The following is a 24,428-nucleotide window of genomic DNA, read 5'->3' on the forward strand; positions in this document are numbered from 1 at the left end:
GATTGCAATACTTCCTGGCTAGGCAATTGCACAACCATTCCAGGAATAGAGGTGCAGCCCTTGCTGAAGTGAGAGAAAGGCATGCACTTATTATGACATCCACTCAGCTAATTTTCTATAAATTAGGTTGGAACACAGCTGAAGCCCACAATACTAAAGAAAGCAGTGTCCTCTTTGTGGTACTGCAGAGCGGTTGGAGCCATTCAGGATGGGTCAGGTATCCATGTGGGCTGGTAAGTCTGGCGATGTAGTTTAAGGTTAGGATTGGGGAGTATCGTGGCCATTTTTTCCAAATAGATTGCTTTGGCAAGTCAACAGGTGACCACAGCCATTGTATGTTGGTTACGCTGCTAATTATGAACAAGATAGGGGGAGTGTGACTGAATGCTATTTTTTAACATTTGTTATTATAAACCATTACCATTTCATGGGCCATCCAAGAGATCTTGTAACCCTGTGTGGGAAAATCCCAAGCTAAGCTGGTTTGAAGTTCCTTTCTGCCTAGAGTAATTATGCTCGTGCATTTGAATTGTTTTATTAATTAAAGGGCATGACTTTGAACATTCAGGGATTTGAACTAGTAAGATAGTGACCAGTTGGCATTTACAGCCTTGTCAAAATATAATTTTCTCTCTTGATTTTTTGCAGCAGGTGTAGTTGGACTGATATTTCTTCAGTGTGGTAAGTCCTTCTTCCCTCCATCCTTGGTTTTCAGAAATCATCCTGTGTTTGGAACTTCCTTGTGTGAGGCTCTAGTAGGGCTCTGATATGTTCACAGCTCCTCTTCTCTCTCTCTCTCTCTCTCTCTGTGATGGAGAGCCCCAGGAGTCAGGCTTCTAACAAAGTACCCCCAACTCTTCCTCCCCCTCTTAGAAATATCAGAATCAAAGGTGTATGACTTCAGGAAAGAATGTTGCCCTCATCATGTCTTATTTGTGATATGCCTGAAATTACTAAATAGATGTGGGCTATAAATTGTATGCCTTTAGTAGCCACACCTTCAGTCCAAGGTATGTGTACATTCATGCAGTGGAGCAGAGGGGTGGGTGGGAGGAAGCCCTGCCCCGGATCTATGGGTATTCTATAGATATAGGCTGTATGAAGAGACTACATCTTGTACAAACTGCCCATGCAATTTGAGACTCTGATTTTTCCCTTTTGTTGCAAGTCCCCACTTATCCTTTGACTCAAGGTGCTTACAGACTGTCACTATTTGTGGGTGGGATTCAAGTGCATACTGGCAAATTCAGGTTACACAATTCAAGTTGATTTTGTGCAACACACCCACTCCCCCCCCCCATGGACTTGTTTCGATAAGGAAAGTGATGGGAAAATACACTGGAAAGTATTGAACAACAATTCTTTGACACAATACCATATAATATCCCTGCAAACAAATCAGAATATATATTCAATAAAGAGCCAGCATTGTATAACCTCCACACAAACTTTGTGCAAACAAATCAGGATGAATGGTCATCTGGAAGTAGGAAGGTCAGAAAATTTCCGACAGAAACGGGGGTGGAAATTGCTGGTGTGTGTTTATTTGTCACATGTCCACAATCACTATTTGATGTTGTTTTCAGTCTGGCAATGATACATAATTGACGACTTCCCCCTCCGCCCCAACCATTTGCATTGTATTAGGTCCTGCTTGTGGGCCTCCCATAGGCATCTGGTGGGCTATTATAAGAAAAGGATGCTGAACTAGATGGGCCATTGGCCTGATCCATTTCCTTTGCATTGAAATGAATGGTGTGGAATAATGTAATGACAATGTAATGCATTATGTAAAATTATGCCACAGTGGACAGTGAAATGAATAATGTAGGTTTTGTTGAAAACTAAACTACAATGAAATGGAAGCAGAACTGCATGAAAGGAACAGTGGGAATTGGTGTTTTCTTACATCCCTATAGTGGAAGCGACCTAACTTCCCTTTTTTTTTTTCCTCCTAATTATCTTAACAGTTTCTACCTTTAAGCTGGTTTGTTATTTCACCAGCTGGTCCCAGTACCTGGTATCTTCAGGGCGTTTTGTTCCAGATAACATTGATCCAAATCTCTGCACCCACATCATTTATGCTTTTGCCAATATAAGTGGCAATCAGATTGTTCCTACTGAATGGAATGATGCCTCTACATATGAGACTCTCAACAATCTTAAAACCAGGTGGGTATAGTTACAAGGCACATACAAAACATGAAACACAAAGGGGGACAACCTTCACGGCAGCCTGTAATGTTGATACAAGAGGAGCCTCATATGCCTGCAGCCCACGTTTGAGCCCAGCTGGGACTTCTCTTGCAGGAAGCAGCCCTGGAGCCAAGCCACATATGGCATTAACCATATGATATAGCCTCACATGTATATTTCGTATTACAGTAAATAGTCCCCGGGGGCGGGGGCTGATAAAGGACCATAGTGAACACTTGACCATGGAGTGTTTAACCCTCCCCCTCTGCCACAGTTCCAGTGAAAATCAGCCATTGAAGCTGCTATTTGCATCTGGAAGGAAGCTCTCATTGGTGCAGATGGGAACTTTTATCCCCTAAATTACAGCTGGGATAGGGGAGTTTTTGGTAGGACCATAGGAGGTGGAGAGGATGTTACTGCTCTTCCTTGTCCATCTGTGATTGCCTTCCCAGGGGTAACTACTATTTAATGTTATTTTAAAAAGGTGTATGTGGCAGTAAAACTCATGTTTAATGTCCCATGTAGTGTGGCCCCCAGACTCTGTATCCTTTACAAGTAGGGATGAGAGAGAAATTCCATTCAGTTTGCATTTAAAACTGAATCTATCAAATTTGCCGTTTCCAAAGCAATATGAGAACTGAAACACAACCATCATTTGAAATTTGCAGTTATCTGAATTTTGCAATGCAGTTCTCCAACCAAACAATGTTTAGAAAACTGCAAATATTAGGGGAAAGTGTGCATAAAAATATTTATGAAAATAACATACAAAACTGCATTATATTAGGAGAAATTGCTTGCAGAAATGTGTGCATTAGTTAAAACTGCACACCAACGTGTGTTTAGTAGGAAAAAATTGCACTAAAATGCTGAAGAATTTTCATGAGAATTTTAAAAAAACAAATGCGAATTGCTGCAGAAATGTGGAGAACTGAATTTAAGGTTGGAAAAACAGGGAACAGAGAGAACCAAAATAGACAGATCCTTCCATTCCTACTTACAAGGCACCAAGTATAAAAAGCAAAACCCCCAAAGTAGTCTGTGGCTGATTCTTTCCAAGCAGAAGACGAGTGCATAGAGATACACAGCTTAACTATATCCTCTCCAGTTGCTTTTCAGCTCAAAATATTATTACAAGTAGGAATGCTTTGGTGGTACTGATAGTGAGAATCATGCTACCTTCAAGGGTATCAAATGCTGCTTTCTCAGATTACTCCATAGATCCTGTTATTCATAATGTTTGGCCCAGTGGCATTCTCCTTCCTCTGTACAATCCAGAGAAAATAAATTAAATGTGCTTTAAGTCCAACTGAAATAAGAAGAACTGATAGCATTTGACTGAGCACACATAACTCTCTGGTGATGTCCTATGTCCATTAAAACAAAGTCAAGGTTGACTTCAGTCATGCTGAAATTGCTTCTGAATAAAATTATGCCCTTTTAATTTTCACTGTCTTCATTCTTTTCTTCTTTAGAAATCCCAACTTAAAGACCCTTCTCTCTGTTGGTGGATATGCCATGGGATCTGAACCGTAAGTCTAGGGCTATCTGTCTATTCAATGCCTGCTTTTGCCAGTGAAAATCAGAAGTGAAAAAAGCCAAAGGTTTCCCTCCCAAAACAGATTGCAGCTTCGGCAGAACAATTTTCATTGGGATCACAGTGTAGGGAGAAGTACTGATTCCCCTACCTTGCTGTGTACTGCAGCCCCTAATGCACAGCTTGGAAGATTACTTTTAAAAAGTAATAAATTACAGTTACATGGCCCCCAAAAAGTAGTAATTACCATTACCATTACAATTGCTCTGAAAGTAACTGATTACTTTACTTTTACTCAAAAGTAATTGCTACAATTACATTTTAGTTACTTGTTTTTTAATTGCCTACAAGGTGCTGGCCTTGGCTGCTGCACATCTAACTAGCCTAAAACAACATTAAAAATAAGCACACACACAGAGGGTAGTAGAATATTTTTTTTATCCATAAGATTAACAGAATGGCATAACAGAATCTCACATCCCCTCACCCCACCCCCAGCAATGATGATACCCCAACACACATATTTTTGTATGTATATATTGCCTCCAGCTCTTTTCTCCTTCCGCTCATCAATTTTTAAACAATTGTTTTCTCCACCCAGTCTCGCTCTCCACCTCCTCCTTCATTGCCTCCTAAGCACCCATAGAATATGAAGAACAACGCTGCACAGAAGCCCAATTTGAAGCATATGATTTTTATTCACAAATCAGAGGAGCAGAAGACTTCCCCTGCTCCCCCCCCCAAGTAATGCACAAAAGTAATGCTGGAAACATTACAATTACTCCTCAAAAGTAATGAAGTTACTACTCGTTCTATTACCAGCAAAATGTAATGAAGTTACCCACTCGTTACTCAAAAAAGTAATAAATTACAAGTAATTCGTTTCTTGTAACTAGTTCCTTCCAAGCTCTGCCCTAATGTAACATATAATTCAGCCCTTACTCAAGGTAGTTTATTATGCTGTGCTGATATTTCCAAAACACACATCCACAAAATGTTGAAAACCCTTGGAAGATCTTAACCTTTACCAGCTCCTACTACTATTATCTTTTCAGCGCCTATTGAAGACATCCTCTTTCAACAAGCCTTTTAAGTTGAGACTTTATCCCAGTCTGCATCTATGCTGGAGTTGCTTTTTAATATGTTTTTAAACCTTCTTTTTTTAAAAAAAAAACACCAATGTTTTTAACCTTTTTTTAAAAAGATGTTTTGAAAGCTTTTTTAAAAAAATGTTTTTAAAGATGTTTTGTTTTAATGTATTTTAAAGTCTGTTTTTATGATGTTTTAAAGTGTTTTTAGTGCTCTTGTTTGCCGCCCTGGGCTCCTGCTGGGAGGAAGGGTGGGATATAAGTCAAATAAATAAATACATAATATGCTCCCAGCGCCTGATCATTCCTTACTGGTGGAGCAACTTCTCCCCTCCACCATGAATATGAGCTGGGGTTACCATGCAAACTCTTTGGATGTGCACCTTCTGCTTCAATCAGAATGCAATCAGACATTCTTGTGAAGTCCCCAGATCACATGGGTGATTAATTGAATTGTGGAAGTGAACATATGAACCAGGGTCCTGATGTCAGAGTTCAAAATCTTGCGGGGAGTCTCCACGAGTACAGGAGGCAGTGATGGCTACCAACTTGGATGGCTTTAAAAGAGGATTGGACAAATTCATAGAGGATAAGGCTATCAGTGGCTACTAGCCATGATGATATGCTCTGCCTCCACAGTCAAAGGCGGTATGCTTCTGAATACCAGTTGCTGGAAACCACAGCAGGGTAGAGTGCTCTGCACTCAGGTCCTGCTTGTGGACTTCCCATAGGCATCTGGTTGACCCTTGTGAGAACAGGATGCTGTACTAACAGGCTATTAGCTTGATCCAGCAGGCTCTTCTTACGTTCTTCACAAGTTTGCCCCCACCACCACCACCAGTGGAGGGCTGTAAACACAGCAAAGGTGATATACTGGAGAGGGGTGAGATTTGGCTCATGCAACTGAATGCCTGAATAGGGCTAGAATCAAAATTGCATTTGTACCTGCTTTGAATTGTTCCATCTTTCAAACACTCCCACCTCTTCACTTAATACAAAGACTCTTGCAATTATTTCTGGTGTCATATTATGTTATTGTACTAGTTTTGTGAAGACAGGTGCTATGTGTTACGTTACTATTGTCATATATAAAGCCCTTAAAAGCTTGGGGCCAGTTTACTTGCAGGATCATCTTACCCCATATGTGCCCACTTGACCACTTCAGTCTGCAAAGGTAACGCTGTTATAGGTGCTGTATAATATTCATTCTGTCCTTGTAAGAAATCAGGCTTAGTGTGGCAGTACCTACACTTTGGAACTCCCTGCATATTGACATCAGGCAGGCACGGTTGCTGTACTCTTCCTAATGCCTGCTTAAAAGATTTTTGTTCAGGCAACTCACAAATTCACACACAGGTGACTTCCAATATTTTGGAGACAATCTTACACAGTTAAGAGTGATCGCCACTGACAGATTCTACTGTTAATTTTAATTATCTTTTAAATGCTTTGATTACTTGTTTTTAACTGTTTTTAATGATAATTTTAATATTGTAAACTTCTTAAAGGGTTTACTACAATCAAGCGGTATATAACTTTTGTTAAATAAATACATATGTATAAAATGACCATTGTGCTATATACAGGTTCCCCTTTCATATCTCCCTAGTCACTCTGTCTGACCCCAAATGCCAGTTGACTAACCTAGCTCTGCTTGGAACTCTCAAAGGTATACTATCCCAACAGGGTGGTTGACAACCTTCTGTCAACTCTCTCTCTGAGCATGCCTGATAATGCTCACCGTATGGCTATTTCTACATTTCTCCCTGTGACACATCTTCATTCTTCTTGACATCCCCATTGGGAGGGGGATAACTGAAAAATCCCAATATTTAAAGTTCAACATTGAACTGTTTTGTTCTTAGGTTTCAGATTACAATTCATCTCTACAAGTGGGATCTGCAACAAAATGTTGCAGTGAATCCTCATCCCTTAACAAGAGTGCTTATATTTAAGGCTCCAGCCAGCCAAGCCCTCCTACATATACTATAAACTGTGGGAGGATCAAGCAGTCCAATTCACCATCCCATTTTGCGTTCTTTTCTTTTTCAGCTGAAAAACATTCTTTGGCTCCTTGTGATCACTGAGCATGGTTGGGAAAACCTCAGAGTTTGGCTTTAAAGGAAGATTAGACAAATTCATGGTGGATAAGACTATCTATGGCTACTATCCATGATGGTTGTGCTCTGCCTCCATAGTCAGAGGCAGTATGTTTCTGAAAACCAGTTACCAGAAGTCGAAGGAGGAGAGAGTGCTCTGGCACTTAGGTCCTGCTTGTGAATTTCCCATGGGCATCTGGTTGGCCAGTGTGAGAACAGCCACTAGATGGGCCACTGGTCTGATCCAGCAGGCTCTTCTTATATTCTTAAGTTCTTACGTACTGAGTTTGCTCTTGGGAAGACTAATATTTTTAATACTTCTTTGCATGTAGAAACCTTTTTTTCAAATTTAATGGAATGCTTCAAACATCTGCTACAAAAATGACTCTCTTCTATTTCTATGGGCAATATAAAAGGATCAAAAATCCCTCTGACTTTGGGTCTCCCATCTCTAACAGCTTTAGGAAAGTAACTACATCTCCTGTCACACGCTTAGCATTTGTGACGTCTGTGGTGCAGCTGCTTCAGAACAATAACTTTGATGGTCTTGATCTTTCTTGGCACTCTGCAGAACAGTCTGATAAAAGGAGATTGGCTTACCTGGTTCGGGTATGTTAAAATGTAGATCATCTTTATGTAAACAGATTTAAGAAATGGATTCAAAAGATGGACAAATTTACAAAGTATATCTTAAGGGTTTCTGTGGTGACATATCATGTGTGAGCCTCTAGCCCAAGGAAGGGTTTTCCACCTTCCTTTGGAGTATTAGGGACAGGTGATATCGAGATTTAACAAAATGAAGCAACCAGGATTTTCAGGAAGACTCCCAACACACACTGAGATACAAATTGTATTGCTATTCTGTACAGTTTCAGAAGTTAAAAACTGCAGTTCCTTAAATCATGATAATGCTTACTAATAAAGGTCTAGCTCCAAGTAAGTTTGGAGGAAACAGATTATCTGGACGCATTATAAACTAGCTTCCACCCTGGGCACAGCACCAAAATTGCTTTCACTGCCCTGGTTGGTGACATTTGTCTGGAGAGGGATGGCGTAAGTGTGACCCTTCTCATTCTCCTTGAGCTTTCAGTGGCTTTTGATACCATTCATCATGGTATTCTCCTGGAGAGGATCCATGAGATGAGGTTGGCGGCACCATATTATGGTGGTTCCACTCCAACCTTCAAGGCCACTTTCAGGGAGTAGTCATGGGATTGTTCAGCACCCTGGGAGTTATCCTGTAGGATTCCACAGAAATTCTTCCTGTCCCCCATGCTATTTAACACATGTATGAAGCCAGTGGGAGCTCTCATCAAGGGATTTGGAGTGAGGGTCACCAGTATGTAGATGATACTCAGTCCTATTTCTCTGTGGCATCTGAATTGGGACAGGCAGTCCAGTTGATGTTTGGATCCCATGATGGGCTTGAGGTGAGTTAATAAATTGAAGCTGAATCCAAAGAAATAAGTTATATGTTCCAAGTTTTCAAGTCACAGAGGTGAGAAGACAACCTGTTCTGGATAAGGTTGCACTCCCCTGGAAGGAGCAGGTGCATAGCTTGGGGGTCTCATGGAACCAACATTGTCACTGGAGGCTCAGGTGGCCTCAGTGGCTAGGAGTGTTCTTTCCAGTTACGGCTGGTTCACCAGCTACACTTCCTGTTGGACAGAGATGACTTGGCCACTATACTCCATGCTTTAGTAACCTCCAGATTGGACTAATGAAATTTGTTCTACGTTTGCTTTGCCCTTGAAGATAGTTTGGAAGCTTCAACAGGTCCAGAATGCAGTGACCACCCTAGTGGCTGGGGAACACATATAACCTGCACTGGTTACCAGTTTATTTCTAAATCCAAGGTGCTTACATTGGTGTTTAAAGCCCTATACAACATGGGCCCCAATTATCTGCAAGACTGCCTCATTCCCTATATATCATCCCAGTTGTTAAGACTAGCAGAGAAAGACCTCTTGGTAGTTCTGCCACAATCAGAAATTTGAGGAGTGGCAGGCCAGAGAGAGCTTTCTCTGTGATAGCCCCCAAATTGTAGAAATTCCTCCCTAGAGAGGTGTGTATTCATTATTCAGCTTTTGGCCGTTGAGAGGTGAAAATTATTTTTTGCAACCTATCTAAAAACTAAATCGCAGTTACTGATTGTTGTGTATGGTTGGTTATTCTGTTTTAAATTTTACTGTTATTGTTGGGACCTTATGGTGAAGGATGGGTAAGAAATAATAATAATAATAATAATAATAATAATAATAATAATAATAATTTAGGATCTGCATCAGTTATTCGCTCGGAATCAAGAAAAGAAAAGACTCTTACTAAGTGTTGCAATACCAGCTGGAAAGGAAGCCATTGATAAAGGCTATGATATCAAGTATATCTCACAGTAAGTACTTTCAACCATGTCTTTTACATACAAATATGAATCTACATTAGTAAGGTACCCAGAATAAACAGTATACTGGCTAAAGAAGAATAGTGAGCAAGTCGTATACTTCTTTTAACTTTACGCGGTTCAGGCAAGCAAACGGAGACTTTAAAGAGGATTTAGGGCTTATTGGCCCAAACTTTTTTAAAAAAACAAATCCTCATAGAATGGTTCTTCTGTTGCAAGGTAGAATTGAAACCTAGAAATGTATAGGATCCCACCCACAGATCTGCTCCAAAATGGTTAACTAAGTACACATAGATTTCTGTTCTGGAAGGCTGGTGTTGTGTAACTGGCATTTATTAAACCATACAGACATTGAAGATAAGTATAGTCATTACCCAAATGTCTTGGATGACTATTTGTTCTTCTCCTGTAGGTTTGCAGATTTTCTTAACTTCATAACCTTTGATTTTCATGGCTCCTGGGAAGCGTACACAGGTCATTTAAGCCCTCTTCAGAGGAGCAACGCTGATGGTCATTCTGCAGCCTCCTCTTATAATGTTGTAAGTTGTCCATCCAAGAACTTTGTCAAATATTTCCAAGAGCTGTTCCAGATGTTTTAAAAATGCCACACATTTCCTTTTCTGCAGTGATACTCAAGCTAGCCTGATCTAAATCAAGGCTCTGGTCTAAATCTCAGCACCTGAGCTCTGATTGTGATGCCCCCTTCACCCTTTGAGCAGCACAAAACAGATTCATCCCCACTCTTACCCATCCCCCCATTAAATAGAAGATTTATTCATGCTAATGGATATGGAAGAGATTTCCCAAATACACAGCCTGGTTCATACTTAGGATCCTACATTTTTCAAGGTGCATGCAACCCATGGATTAAATTACTTGGGACCCAAATTCTTGAAGGAACATCTCTCCTTATATCAACCAGCATTTAGATCTGCTGGAGAGGCCCTTCTTCTCTTTTCACTCGGTGAAGCTCATGATGTGGTGGCCCAAGACTGGGCCTTTTCTGTCGTAGCACTTTGGTTTTCCCTCCAGGTACAAGTGGTGCTATCAATGTTTGCCTTTTGGCAATGGCTAAAAACAGACCTCTTTTGGCCAAGATTTTGCAGGACATACTGGGTGTCCAGATGTAAAAGATGATGGCAGGTGTAAACTGATTTTTCTGGTTGTTTTAATGTATGATACGTTGTAACCCACGGTGAGATAATGAATTAATGAAGGCTGGGATAGAAATAAGTATAGAACTAATATTTGGTGTCCCACCTAATGGACACAGTAACTAATATATTCATCCTTCTTCAGGATTTTGCTGTGAAGTATTTAAAGAGCAAAGGTGCCCCAGCTGAGAAGATCATCATGGGAATCCCAACCTATGGCCGTACTTTCACTCTTTCTTCCAGACAGACTATGGTTGGAGCCCCGGCATCTGGTGCTGGGACACCTGGTCCTTTCACAAAACTGGCAGGAATGCTGGCCTATTATGAGGTAGGAAGGTTTTCACTTTGTTGTCATTTGGCCTATGGAAGCCCCAGTCCTCTTCTGTCTCATAAATCTCAAGAACAAGAATGGAAAAGAAATTCAATTCAGTCTATATTTAAAGCCAAATCTGTTTTGGAAATTTGCATTTTCTGAAACAATGTGAGAACTGAAACAGCCATCTTCGAAATTCGTTCTTATCCAAATTTTGTGATGCACTTCTCCAACCAAACAATGTTTACAAAAATTCATATATTAAGAGGAAGTGTGCATAAAACATATTAGTGAACATAACATACCAAAATGCATTATATTAGAAATTGCTTGCAAAAATGTGTATGTTAGTTAAAACTGCACACAAAAATGTGTTTATTAGGAGAAACGTGTACTAAATTGCTGAGGAATTTTCATGAAGATTTTTTTTAAAAATCTCAAATTGCTGCAGAAGGCTGAAAAAATTAGAAACGGAGAGAACCAAACTTGATAGATCCTTCCACCCCTCCTCAAGGAGATGGATTCATATCAGAATTAATAAGGGGAAAAGCAAGAGAAATTGAGCATGAAGCTGTCTCATGCTCTGTCTTAGAAATGGTATATAATTTATAATATATATATCGCTCTCACAGGCAACCCACATTCACATAGTTAAGTGTGTGTGTGTGTGTGTGTGTGTGTGAGTGAGTGAGTGAGTGTGTGAGTGTGAGTGTGTGAGTGAGTGTGTGAGTGAGTGAGTGAGAGAGAGCACAGACAAATATTCACAGGGTGATCTCCCCACCCTGAGGAGATGCTCTGACTGAAGCATTTACCCTAGCCATTAAATTTTAAGTATATATACACACACACACAGATTCTCACCCAGCACTCTTCAAAAAACATAATGAATTCTAGATAGATCCATGTCTGGGTGATGATGATGATAATAGACAGTTTTCAGAAAGAAGAAAGTTCAGAAAGATGACATGATAAAAGGAGGGACATAATAGAAGTTTACAAAATGTAAATTATTTATTGCAAAATTAATGGTGTGGAGAGATCGAATGAGTTGAGATTTTTTTTCTCCCTCTTCAATAATACTCATTTTCTCCCTCTTCCATGATACATAATAAGAATTCATTCAGCTCACACAAAGAGCTCACACATACTTAATCCATTCAAATCATTGCCACCCTCAAGAAGTGATGGTTACTAGCTTAGATGGCTTTCAAAAAGGATAAGTCCCAGATTGGCTTCATGTCTGAGGGGGTCCATAAGCAAAGTGCCTTCTGGTGGTCTCCCTCCAACATCAGTTGGCTCCCTCTGGACTTACCTAACAGCATCCCAAAGATGTCTAGGAGACACCACTGAGTGTGTCTGAATACCTCACATAGTGTCACTCCAAATCATAGTAATGAAATTAAAAGTGGAGGCTCATAGATCTAGCTGGCGGGCATAGGGGGCCCAGGGCAATCATCAATGCTGGTGGGCCCTGCCAGGAACTGGAGTCACAGTTGCTGCCCAAGAATGCCTAGTGCCGACACCAGGTGATGAGTCAGGCAAATTCATGAAAGATGGGTCCATTAATGGCTGTATTAAGCATAATAGGTAAGCGGAACTTGCATATTCAAAGACAGGTGAATGCTGGACTCAGGTAACTATTCAGGCCTGCCCCCTTGCCTGTGTGTTGGGTACAATCTCAGTGATTAAGAGGTGCCATGCAGTGAACTGCAGGATGCAATGAGTAACATGTGCATTTATTAAAGACAAAAGTGAGTGTGTGGCAATGCTTTGGTATACTAAAAGTAAAGGCCCAGGATCTGTATACAGCCTGAGAAGCAAATGAACGTTTTTACTTTACTTTTGTCTCAGCCTGTTGCATCAGATATTAGGGATGTCAAAAGTCCTTTTAGCACACTTGTTCGGAGTCACATGTGTCTGCCACATGTCTGAATCTGATTCCATATCCTGTGAGTGCTGCTCTCAGGAACAATGGGTGGTTGGGGAATTAGTCTGATCCTAGCAGAACTCTTTCTCTCTATAGCTCTCTGCTGGAGAGCAAACAGTTATCCATCAGGTAGAGCCCACTCAGAAAACTAGTACCTTAGTCAAATTAATAGGAGATAGGATGCCCGTGGTCTCTAGATTGCAGAACATCACTACAAGGTCTTCAGGAAGTAAAGGGGATTTTATTAAGATAAAAGGAAATGAAATAGCAACTTATCAAAATTATGTTTAAGTTTGAAGGCTACCCCATGAAGAAAGGCATGAAAATGAAAAAATGAGGGGCCTGGGAATGAGAAGAGAGAAAGGAGAGGGTTTGTTACCAATCCGTTATTTATTGCGATGATAGATATAATATGTTAAATCCAAACAAGGGGAGATCAGGTGTTTTCCACAAAGATAGTGAATGTGCAAACTGCAGGCAGTCCAATTTACAGTTTGCTTTTATCAAATTTCTCACCTATCCCTAATCCAGTGGAGGGATCCTGTAGGCGTGTGCTGATCCTGACCACCAAGCATCATTACTTTAAACTGCCAGGCCTTGCCTGTGATGGGAGACAAGCTGGAAACAGTCCGCTAACAGTCCTGTCTTGCAATAATGTCCAGACAAGCTACTGACATCAGCATTCATATTTGTGGCTTTCAATTTATTCCTGTCAGATCTGTAGCTTTAATTCCGGTGCCAAGAAGGAAAGGATTATGGAACAAGCAGTCCCCTATTCCCATAAAGGGAACCAGTGGGTTGGATATGAAGATACGGAAAGCGTTCAAACCAAGGTAAGTGTTGGCAAAGGGTGTAATCCCTTTGTTCATTGTCGCAAGTGTGTGAGGGGTTGCAAGTGTGTGTGGGGTCGTCTGGCCCTGTCATCTGGCCTTCGACTGCTGCTGTTTAATGCCAGGTCAGTTACCCCCAAAAAAACCCTCATCCATGATATGATTCTGGATGAGAGGGCTGTGACGTCCTTCCCTGGTTCTCCCTGTCAGGTTCCCACCTGCTTGTGGCTACTGCCTTTCACTAGGCACCACCAGGGACACCACCAGTCCGGACCGTCCTTTATATGGTTTCTCACTCCACTCTAGCACAGATCTCACTGGATCCCACTGCTAGGCAACACCACCAGTCACGTCCTGTAACCAATACTCCCAGAGACTTTGCCTGAGTCTCTCTCTAGCTGGTTACTTTTGTGACTGAGTGCTTATGCTGTTCCCAACCCACTTGTATCTTTATATTAAAAGCATACAACTCTGGGTTGCTCTGGATACTTGACTTGTTACTATTTCTCCCTTCACCGCTGCCACCATTAGATACTGCTTCTGTTCAGCCTTGGTAATTACCTTGCCCTCCCTTCTGGTCTGTATATTCCCCAGCCAAGGATCAGGCCTTTGGTAAACCAAAGAAGTATTTATTTACTAATAACAGGAAATAACAAGATTACTTTAGGAATGTTTCACAAGCGTATGGTTTCATATATGGTTACTCTTTATGTTTCTGTTCATATATATCCTCTTTAAATATCAGCCAAATCCAATCCAAACTTCCCTCAGAACTCTGCCAACCAACTCAACAACCTCTCTCTAACCGACTCTCTCTCCCACCTTCCAACCGACCACTCACAAACCTTCATTTATACCTTCAGCCAGCCAGCCACTCAGCCAATCATCACCCAGCATACTTCAGCTTCTCACCCATGTACTCCCCCTTTCTCTCTCAGTCATTTACCATACATCACCCAATAGACCTGCACTTACCATATTTACAGATGCTAACTTACAGGAACATCACAAGGGCGAATCTGGCATGCATTACTGAAACCTGGCTGGATGAGGCCGCGGCTCCCATTTTAGCAACCATATGCCCAGTTGGGTTCCTGTATGCGCAGCAGCCAAGAATTGGAGGCCGGGGGGGAGGAGTGGCGGTTATTTATCATAGATCCCTGCTTTTCACCAGGCCTCCCCTTGGTGAGACTAAGATCACTGACTGCCTGTATTGGCGGTTGGGCCCAAAGGGTAGTCTCGGGTTCTTACTGGTATACCGTCCACGACGCTGCACGTCGGACTCTCTAGCCAAGGTGTTGGAGGTGGTCTCGGATGTACGTGCGCAATCTCCAAACTTATTAGTTCTGGGGGATTTTAATGTGCATTCTGAGGCCTCCCTTTCAGGAGTGGCCTGTGATTTCATGGACACCATGGCTGCTTGGGAGCTACAACCCATTCAAACAGGGCCTACTCATGCAGCTGGTCATGCTCTCGACCTGGTGTTTGTGCCAAGAGAAGTGGGAGATGACTTGGAAGTGGGGGTCTGGCCACCACCACCCTGTCCTGGTCGGATCATTACCTACTTAGAATAGACCTTTGAGTGTCACAAACCTCTCGTAGGGGTAGAGAACCCACTAGGATGATTCGCCCTAGACAGTTGATGAACCAACGGATTCTTACGTGAGCTGGGGGATTCTTTAACAACTACACATGGCCATTCGGCTGAGACCTTAGTGTCAAGGTGGAACGTTGGGATCACCAAGGCGTTAGACCGGATGGCTCCGAAACACCCCCTCCCATTAGATAGAGCCTTGACAGCGCCTTGGTATACTCTGCGGTTGCGTAGCTTATGGCGGGAGGTGAGACAGCTAGAGCGCCGATGGTGGAAATCACTCGCAGAGGACGACCAAGCACGGATTAGAGTGGCAGCGGCAACCTATCGGTTGGTGATGGGGACAGCAAAGAAGAAGTTTTTTGCTGCCTCTATTGCATCCGCAGAGTGCTGCCCCAGGACACTGTTCCAGGTGGTCCATAGTTTGGTTAGTCCAGCTGCCCCAGACCCAACAGAACATGCCAAGGCCTCCTGTGACAATTTTGCAAAATACTTTGCAGACAAAATCGATTACATCAAGAGTACCATTCCACCTGCCACAGCCTTAGTAATTGAACCAGAGATAGCTATCAGGTCCTTGGTGACGTGGGATCAATTCCAGCTTCTCTCCTCCAAGAAAGTAGTTAAGGTTCTTTCCTCGCTTAAACCAACCTCCAGCATATTTGACCCAGAGCTTGGAAAAGTTACTTTTTTGAACTACAACTCCCATCAGCCCTAGGCAACATGGCCACTGGATTAGGCTGATGGGAGCTGTAGTTCAAAAAAGTAACTTTTCCAAGCTCTGATTTGACCCTTGCCCAGCATGGCTCATTATGAGCTGCAAGGATAGACTGGGCGAGGGGATCAAGGCGGTGGTTAATGCATCCCTCGACAAAGGTCATCTGCCATCTGCCTTTAAGGAGGCAGTAATTACACCAATTCTAAAAAAGTCCTCCTTAGTCCCCCTGAACCTAAACAACTTCTGCCCAGTCTCAAATTTACCATTCCTGGGTAACTTGGTCGAGCGGGTGGTGGCGAACCAGCTACAAGCGTACTTAGAGGAAGTGAATTACCTTGACCCATTTCAGTCAGGTTTCAGACCCAGACATGGGACAGAAACAGCATTGGTTGCTCTGGTGGATGATATGAGAAGGGCACTGGACAGAGGTGAATACACTCTCCTTGTTCTCCTGGATCTCTCAGCAGCCTTTGACACCGTTGAACACGGTATCCTGCTAGATCGCCTAGAGAGGCTAGGTATAGGAGGCATCGTTTTATGGTGGTTCCGTTCCTTCCTCTCTGGGAGATACCAGAGAGTGGCGCTGGGAGCAGAGGTATCTGAGCCTTGGTCTCTCACTTGTGGGGTGCCGCAGGGCTCTATCCTCTCCCCGATGTTATTCAACATCTACATAAAGCTGCTGGGAGATTTCATTAGGAGATCCGGTCTGCAATGCCATCAATATGCAGATGACACGCAGATTTACCTCTCATTCAAATCCTCCCCACTGGCGGTGACAGAAATGCTATCCAAGTGCCTGGAGTCGGTGAATGATTGGATGGGCAGGAATAAGCTTAAGCTGAATCCTGATAAAACTGAGGTTCTGCTGGTGGGAGACAAGGGAAGATTGGGGATCACTGATCTGGTGCTCAACGGGGTACATCTGTCCCTGAGAGACCAGGTCCATAGCCTGGGGGTCATTCTTGACTCTCATCTATGGAGGCGCAGGTTTCTGCCATAAGTTGGGCGACGCTATATCAACTTCATCTCATACAAAGGATACACCCCTACCTCCCTAGCCGCCTGCTCCCTTTGGTGGTACATGCTTTGGTTTCGTCTCGCTTAGATTATTGTAATGCACTATATGTGGGTCTACCCTTGAAAACGGTCTGTAAGCTGCAATTAGTGCAGAATGCGGCAGCTCGCCTGATTAAAGGTAGCCGCCACTGAGATCATATCACTCCAGTGCTTAAGGAGTTGCATTGCTTACCGGTGGTTGCTTGGGCCAAATTCAAGGTATTGACTTTAACTTTTAAGACCCTATTTGATGCCGAAAGGGACGCCTGCATTATCACCAGGGGTACCGTTTAACAAGATCGACCACGAAGGGTCTACTCCATATTCCTCCAGTTAGAGCAGCTAGATTGGTGAGGACTAGGACAATAGCCTTCTCAGTTGTGGCCCCCTCTCTATGGAATTCCTTACCAACCAACCTCCGCCAGGCCCCCTCCTTGATGTGTTTCCGCCGGGCCTTGAAGACCTGGATCTGCAACCAGGCTAGGGAGGTGGGTTAGGTTTTTCAGGTTTTGTAGCCATTAGTTCGTGGTTTTAATTTTTGTGTATATGTTTTTATATTGAATGTACCATGTATTGTATTGTACGTCGCCCAGTGGCAGGACAACCTGCCAGATGGGCGTCTAACAAATCCAATAAATAAATAAATTCATTGAGTAGCATTATCTATAGATGCTGGTAAGGCAAGTTATGAAACTGTGTGAGAATTAGCCTTTTTATGCTTAAAATAAGCCATAGCGGCCAAGCACCTGAATGTCGCACGGAGAGATGTCACCACTAGACACCATTAGAGCAATTTTATTTAGAGGGCTAATCTTGTTTCCATCAAAGACTTATATTAGGGTAAGAGTTGGAAGATCCCAGCTGCCTACACAGACCATTTCTACAAGAACTAGCAAATAAGTGGCAAGCAACAGAATCAAAAACTGTGGCTAGCAGCTCAGATTTTTTAAAAAGATTTGACTATTAACCTGACTTCAATCATTTCTCTTTCATTGGGCGATGATACTCAAAATATGAGGCAAGCCACTCCACAAGGCTGTATCAGATTTTATGCTAAGCAATGTGCAGGCCTGGTTACAATTCTGTTCTTGTATCAGGTTGCCAGCATTAGAGAATGCAAAAATCCATTAAAATATCCCTGCAGAGTATCTTTGTGGTATTATACATGCATGAGCTGTCTGTCACAAAATACATATGTGCACTATGGCATTATATGGGAATGGCTGCATTTGCTGTGCAATGTGCATTAGTGTGCTCTTAATGCTCTGTGCTGTGAGTGTGAATGCATGTGCATTGGACCGTTATGTGAAAATCCATCCTTTAATAAAAGACATATACAGGTAACTGGTGCCATGGCTGAAGAGTGTGTTTGTTAAGACAGTGCATGTGGAGTCTGAAGTCTTCTAGCTATTGACATATAGATGTGTCCATATTTGATGAAATGGCAACCCGTTTTGCACTTCTGGATCATAGTGCAGGCTGAGACCCTTCTATGAGTCAGTTTCCACATCATGATAAGCCATAGTTAACACACTGTCTGGTCTGTTTTGCTCCTCCCTTTTAGAATGTGGAGGAAACAAACCACAATCCCTGGCTTAGCATTACGACTGAACCAGGAATCAGGATTTGTTTCACTTTAACAAACCACAATCAGTAATACAAGAACAAACAGTGGCTACAGATTGTAGTTTGTGTTGGCTTGTGTGCGTTGTTGTGTGAAACAGCATACATTACGTTGGAGCTAAGTTGAGCAAGAAGACTTCTTCAGAGCATTTAAATCATGTAAGAGTCTTTATTGAGACATTAGGGCCATTGGCTTAAGAGTAAATACATGTAGAGATTCTTCTCACCCCCCTTCTGGGACATCTCTCTCCATAGATAAACACAAAAGACAGCCTCTCAGCTCAGAGGCATAATTCAGAAAAACAACAACTCACATAGACTCTGTTACAACTTTCCCAGCTGTTATCAGATGGCTACCATAGCAACGACCTTCACTGTCCGTTCCCAGACTGGCATAGCCATAACTCACCCCTTAACCACAGTTACGTCTTCAAACTTGCAGGCTTCATGGAAAACTAATAGAGACAGTAATGCCCACTGGTCACCAGCCCAACAGCCTCCCTTTTTTCCATTAAGACTGCAAAATACACATGAAATACATCTCCATAATACATAGTCATACAGTCATACATTTCTACAATACCTCTTGCAATACATTTCAGTACATTGCATTTTCAGTTCAGTACAGTTCAAACTTACATCTCAGTACATAGCAGTACATTTCAGAACTTTATTCACTCAAACTTTGGTTCATTCCAAGCCTTGTCACCAGTTTGCCAAATTTCTCCTCACACAAAGGCTTGGTCATTATGTCAGCCACCATGTTGTTAGTGTCACAAAATTTTAGGTTAACAAACCCCTGCTGCACACAATCCCTTACGTGAAAGTATCTGACACTAATATGTTTTGTTCTCTTGGTATGAGCTTCTGATGTGGCTATCTTAATGCAGGTCTGATTGTCTTCATATACAGTAATCGGAAATTGCATATCAATGCCTATCTCCTGCATGAGCATTGCGAACCACTGTAGCTCATTACAGGCCTGTGATAGGGCCACATACTCGGCTTCTGCACTTTATGTTGCAACCACATTTTGTTTCTTGCTGCTCCAGTCAATGCATGACCCGTGCCACATCACAACTATGCCAGAGGTTGACTTACGACTGCTCAGCTCCCCTGCATGATCTGCATCCACAAAACATTCAAGACCTCCTGTCTTTGCTTCTGACAAAACCAGACTCTTTGTCTTCGTGCCTTTCAGATAACGCACTATCCTTTTAATCCCTTGCCAGTCAGCCTCTGAAGGATGCTCTACCTTCCAGTTTAAAATACTGACTGCATTACATATGTCTGGGCGAGACACCTTCACCAATTATTGCAATTTCCCTATTATGCGCCTGTACTTCTCAGGAACTGTACAAGGCGTCTCCTGCACATTCTGTTGGAAAGCCACAACCATTGGAGTCTTCACAACATTGCATTCTGTCATGTTGCATTCTTCTATGATCTGATTTATTTTACTTTCCTGACTCAATGTTATGCTTCCGTCTTCTGCACGCACAATATCCGTGCCTAAATAGTGTGTGACAGGCCCCAAATTCTTTGTGTCCACCTGCCTGCCCAGTTGCTCATTAAATTCTGTTCGTGTTTGTGTGTCATTTGTTCCTGTAAGAAGGACTGTCTCCCTTTGATCCCAAGGCTTTTCTGAGACTTTAATGCTTCTGCTCAGAATTAACTGCTGTGTTTCTGGACACCAAACTCTGAAATATGCATTCTCATGTGCTCTAGGTGCACGTTTGCCACGTCTCTTACCCTGTGGCTTGTAAACTCGGCTGCAATGCACTCTTTCAGGCATCAGCCTGACTGCATTACATGAATACTGTGGCTGTGTGCTTTTAACAGCTGTCTTCTTACAGCTCTGGTGGTCATTCCCTTTCCGCCCCATTAAACTCAAGGCATCAGCACACTTCACACCCACGGTCATTTTAAACTGCCCTTGTATCATGAAACCCTGACAGACAACATTTTCTCCTCTTTGCACCCAACATTTTCCTTTATCAAACCAGACTGAAAATTGACAACTCACCAGTTTGCCCACTGATAAAATATTATGAGCCAAGTCCGGAACAAACAAACAGTTTGTCATAATTCCAAGCTCGTCAAATTTAATCAGACCTTTAGCTTGCACAGATTTCCATGATCCATCAGCAAGTAAAACAAAGTCCTGCTCATCTGTAGATGTGTAAAACAGACTCCTGTCGTTGATTAATATATGGCTTGCTCCGCTGTCAACAATAAAGTTAATTTGGTCCAAGTCTTTAGACTTCTGTTTACAAACAAAGTTCACACTTCCCTGCTTCAAGCCTCCGTCCCTGGAGTTTCGCTTGACTGGACAATCGCGCTGGAGATGTCGACGGTCTCCGCACTCAAAACAAGCCTTCAGCCTCTGCTGCTGCTCCCGCTTGTTTTCCTGTCTGCTGCTGCTTTCTTCTTTCAGCTTGGTTCTTTGCTTTTTGTAATCCTGTTTGCTTTCGGCTGCCTCCTCCGGTCTTCTGACAGCTTCCACCGGCTGGGCTCTCTGCGCCTCCTGCCTCCGCTGCCATTCCTGGGACAAATCCTGCAACGCGTCCCACATCTGTTTAGCCGACGGCTCATCTCTCACACACATCAGTTGAGAATCCGATAGAGCCAAGATTATAAACGCCTGCGCCCTCTGATCTCGACGCTTCCAGGCCACGGTCGGTACCGCCGGGGGGTTTTCCTCAATCACGTCCCATAAATCCTCTGTTATCAGCAAAGCCCTCATCCTCGGCTTCCAGCTGGCAAAATTCTTCTCATTAAGTCGTTCCATCGGCAAGCCTCCCCCAGACAGGTTTACAGCCATGTTGCTCACCTCCGTCTGGTTCAATCAATCAAGCTGCCTTCTCTGGAACTCCGTCTGCCGTTCAGACCAGCAACTTACTCCCGTGTAATGCGCTGTGGAGCGTAACCATCCTCTGCTACCACTGTTGGCTTGTGTGCATTGTTGTGTGAAACAGCATACATTACGTTGGAGTTAAGTTGAGCAAGAAGACTTCTTCAGAGCATTTAAATCATGTAAGAGTCTTTATTGAGACATTAGGGCCATTGGCTTAAGAGTAAATACATGTAGAGATTCTTCTCACCACCCCTTAACCACAGTTACATCTTCAAACTTGCAGGCTTCATGGAAAACTACTAGAGACAGTAATGCCCACTGGTCACCAGCCCAACAGTTTGTTGGGAGCAAAACAAACTCACAATCACTGGTTTTGACGTAACGCTAAGCAAGGGATCATTTGTACATCCCTGAGCTAGCAGGATGGAACAAAGCAGGCATAACTGGTTCATGCCTGGTAAGCCCTGGTGTATGATGTACTGGGAAGTATGATCCAAGGCCCATGTGTGGTGTGAAAGAAAGTTTAATAAAATTTTCATATTTGATATTTAATTGATATTAACGTAATAATGTTTGATAGTTGTTTTTGTTTAATTTCTTTTCCCTCTCCTTTAGGTTCAATATATGAAGAATAATCATTTGGGAGGTATTATGATCTGGACACTTGACTCTGATGATTTTTCTGGTTCTTTCTGCCAGCAGGGAAAATACCCACTACTTAGCGCTATTAAAAAAGAGCTGGATAAGGCATGATAAAGCTTATCCTTTTCTTCCAGAAAGAAATGCAGATGATGAACTTACAATGTGGGGAAGTTTATTTGGTTCTTAAATGTGTGCTAAAATTCATGTGTGCTAATGCAGACAACCATAGCTAGTTTTATATTACTGAACAGTTTTATATTGCTTCTTCCTTACTGACTTGCTATAGAATGAAGATATTACTTCTGTCAATTCCGCTATGGATTTCTGGAAGTCTTTTGTCACTATTTCCTGGTTCTTTGATGAAGTATCATGTCATTACTGGTTAATTCTGTTGTTAACTGTCTTAAAATGAACTCACAGTGGTAATGGTGTTGCTTGAATGGTATCCAAATATATAAATGTTTCAATAAAACATTGTCCTGTCTTTTGTTGAGGGAAGATTTGTTGAGATATGGTAATGTACATGCAAAAATTATGCTTGGTGTGTATGTTTGTGATGAAGGGTTGGAAGTAGGGTATATGCAATTTATATGTTTTTATGTACCCCTACAATTTAAAAAAAAGCATAAGTGTTTTGCACACAAAAATTGTCTCTCAAGTCATTTACACACAATCAAGCAAAAGTTTGCATTTTGTCATTTGCAAAAAACTACATAAGCCCCAATCTAGTGCCAATTGTGTAATATTTACTTCTAGGTAACTGTACATAACATTTCAACCAGGGGCTTGTCCACACCGGAGCCCAACTTCATACTAAAGACGCTGCTTTTACCATTGTAATAGATTTTCAGGGTCCACACTTCTTGCTCAATGGTAGCTTCCAATCCACTGTTTTCCATTCACATAAGTAGGATGCAAGTAGGATCCTCTGGGAAGGATTAGTGTCACTGTTTCCTTGTGGCCCCATTCTCTAATTTTACATGTTTACTTCCTCCAGTTGTTTGGGCTTCAAGGCTGAAGCTGGGAGAGCACCTCAGTGTGTAGTTGACAAGAGACAATGAAACTGACTAGACCTCTGCCCCTGCTCGCACTGATAGCATCCCAGGGAAAAGGCTGGCGGAGAAAGGGGGATTAGATATTCTGGAAACAGAGCCCATTACTTGCAAATAATAAACTCACTTGATCAAAATAATAACATGGAGACAGGGAGGGAGGTGGTGGTTGTTGTTCAAAGTGGCTCCTGCTGGACAAAGTTCTTTTGAAAACTATTAAGTATTATCATGGGAAAAAGTGGTGCTGATGAAAATTGCTGATGGGGAAGGGGGAGAGGTGCAAATGGGGAGGGGGTTGCCCACAAGTACTCCCTTCTGCTGCAGCTTCCAGTTACAAAATCACCAGGTAAGTCTAAGTGAGAAACCGGGTAGTCTGGGACAGAGCCCCACAACAACTTGTTGCACTCGTTCAGCTTCCCCAGTCCTGGTGGCTAGGACTGATTTGCAAGCTGATCCTTCTGTTTTCTGAGTGATTTAGACTTTAATTTTTTTCCCAGATGTTCTCTCTCCACCCCTCCTTTCTTGACTGGGGCTTACTTTAAAAACAGGAGAGAACAGCGGAAGTTGCTCTTCAGCCCAGAGGATATGAAATGAAGGGAGGAGGGGGGAGTGGGCGTGGAGAGGGGAACTATTGACACATCCACCTAAGAGCATCGGAGCAAAGCATCTGTAAGGGTCTGATATGAAGTGGAGACATTTTTTTCCTTCCCTTTTTGGATTATATCAGGATTGGGTTAATACTGTTTAAAGGGGGAAACTGTGTGATAGCTTCTGCTTGCTTGCAACATCATGTGAACCATGCAAATTAAAAGAGGATGCAAGTAGCACCAGATACATGGTAAATCACTGTGTGGATAAGCCCCATGTCACACAATCCTATGTGTGATCACGAAAAGTCTCATTGAGTGTAATGGGACTTACTCCCAAGTAAGTCTGTAGAGGATTGACACCTTAAGCAATTAATACTGGAAGAGTGGATCTGTTTCTCTCTTTGGAAATCAACTGCAGTTGAGGTGTGAATGTCCAGCTCTGCACTCAGGAGTTTGTTAAAGGTTTAAGCAATAATAATTATTATTATTATCACTTCCCCACTCCTATTCTTATTAACTTGTGATAAGATGCATGTCCTTTGTGCAAGCTGGGGTTATTTCAGCACTATGTCTGTTACCAAAACTTCTCAAGGTCCTAAACCATATTTTATCTTATCTTAATTTTTTTCAGTAAATGTTTTCATATGAGATTTCCAAGGACAAAGGGTTAATGTTACTTTGCTTTCTAAGGTGCGATTCCTTCAAGGGCCCTGGCCAATTCAGTTTGCTCCCTTCTAGGACATAGATGGGG

The 24,428-nt window shown here is 42.4% G+C and overlaps 1 protein-coding gene across 1 annotated transcript; it reads left to right on the plus strand.

The window, feature by feature from the left end:
- The first annotated feature begins 37 nt into the window (after positions 1–37).
- LOC133387454 (chitinase-3-like protein 1) lies at positions 38–22,507 on the plus strand. The gene is made up of 10 exons (XM_061632247.1): positions 38–233; positions 649–681; positions 1,971–2,172; positions 3,672–3,728; positions 7,379–7,529; positions 9,197–9,312; positions 9,734–9,860; positions 10,621–10,803; positions 13,432–13,548; positions 22,009–22,507. Exons 1-10 carry the CDS (start codon positions 209–211, stop codon positions 22,144–22,146), a joined length of 1,149 nt encoding a protein of 382 aa, XP_061488231.1. The 5' UTR covers positions 38–208; the 3' UTR covers positions 22,147–22,507.
- Positions 22,508–24,428: the final 1,921 nt, after the last annotated feature.

The sequence above is a fragment of the Rhineura floridana genome, chromosome 6, assembly GCF_030035675.1.
Source record: "Rhineura floridana isolate rRhiFlo1 chromosome 6, rRhiFlo1.hap2, whole genome shotgun sequence".
Taxonomy (NCBI): domain Eukaryota; kingdom Metazoa; phylum Chordata; class Lepidosauria; order Squamata; family Rhineuridae; genus Rhineura; species Rhineura floridana.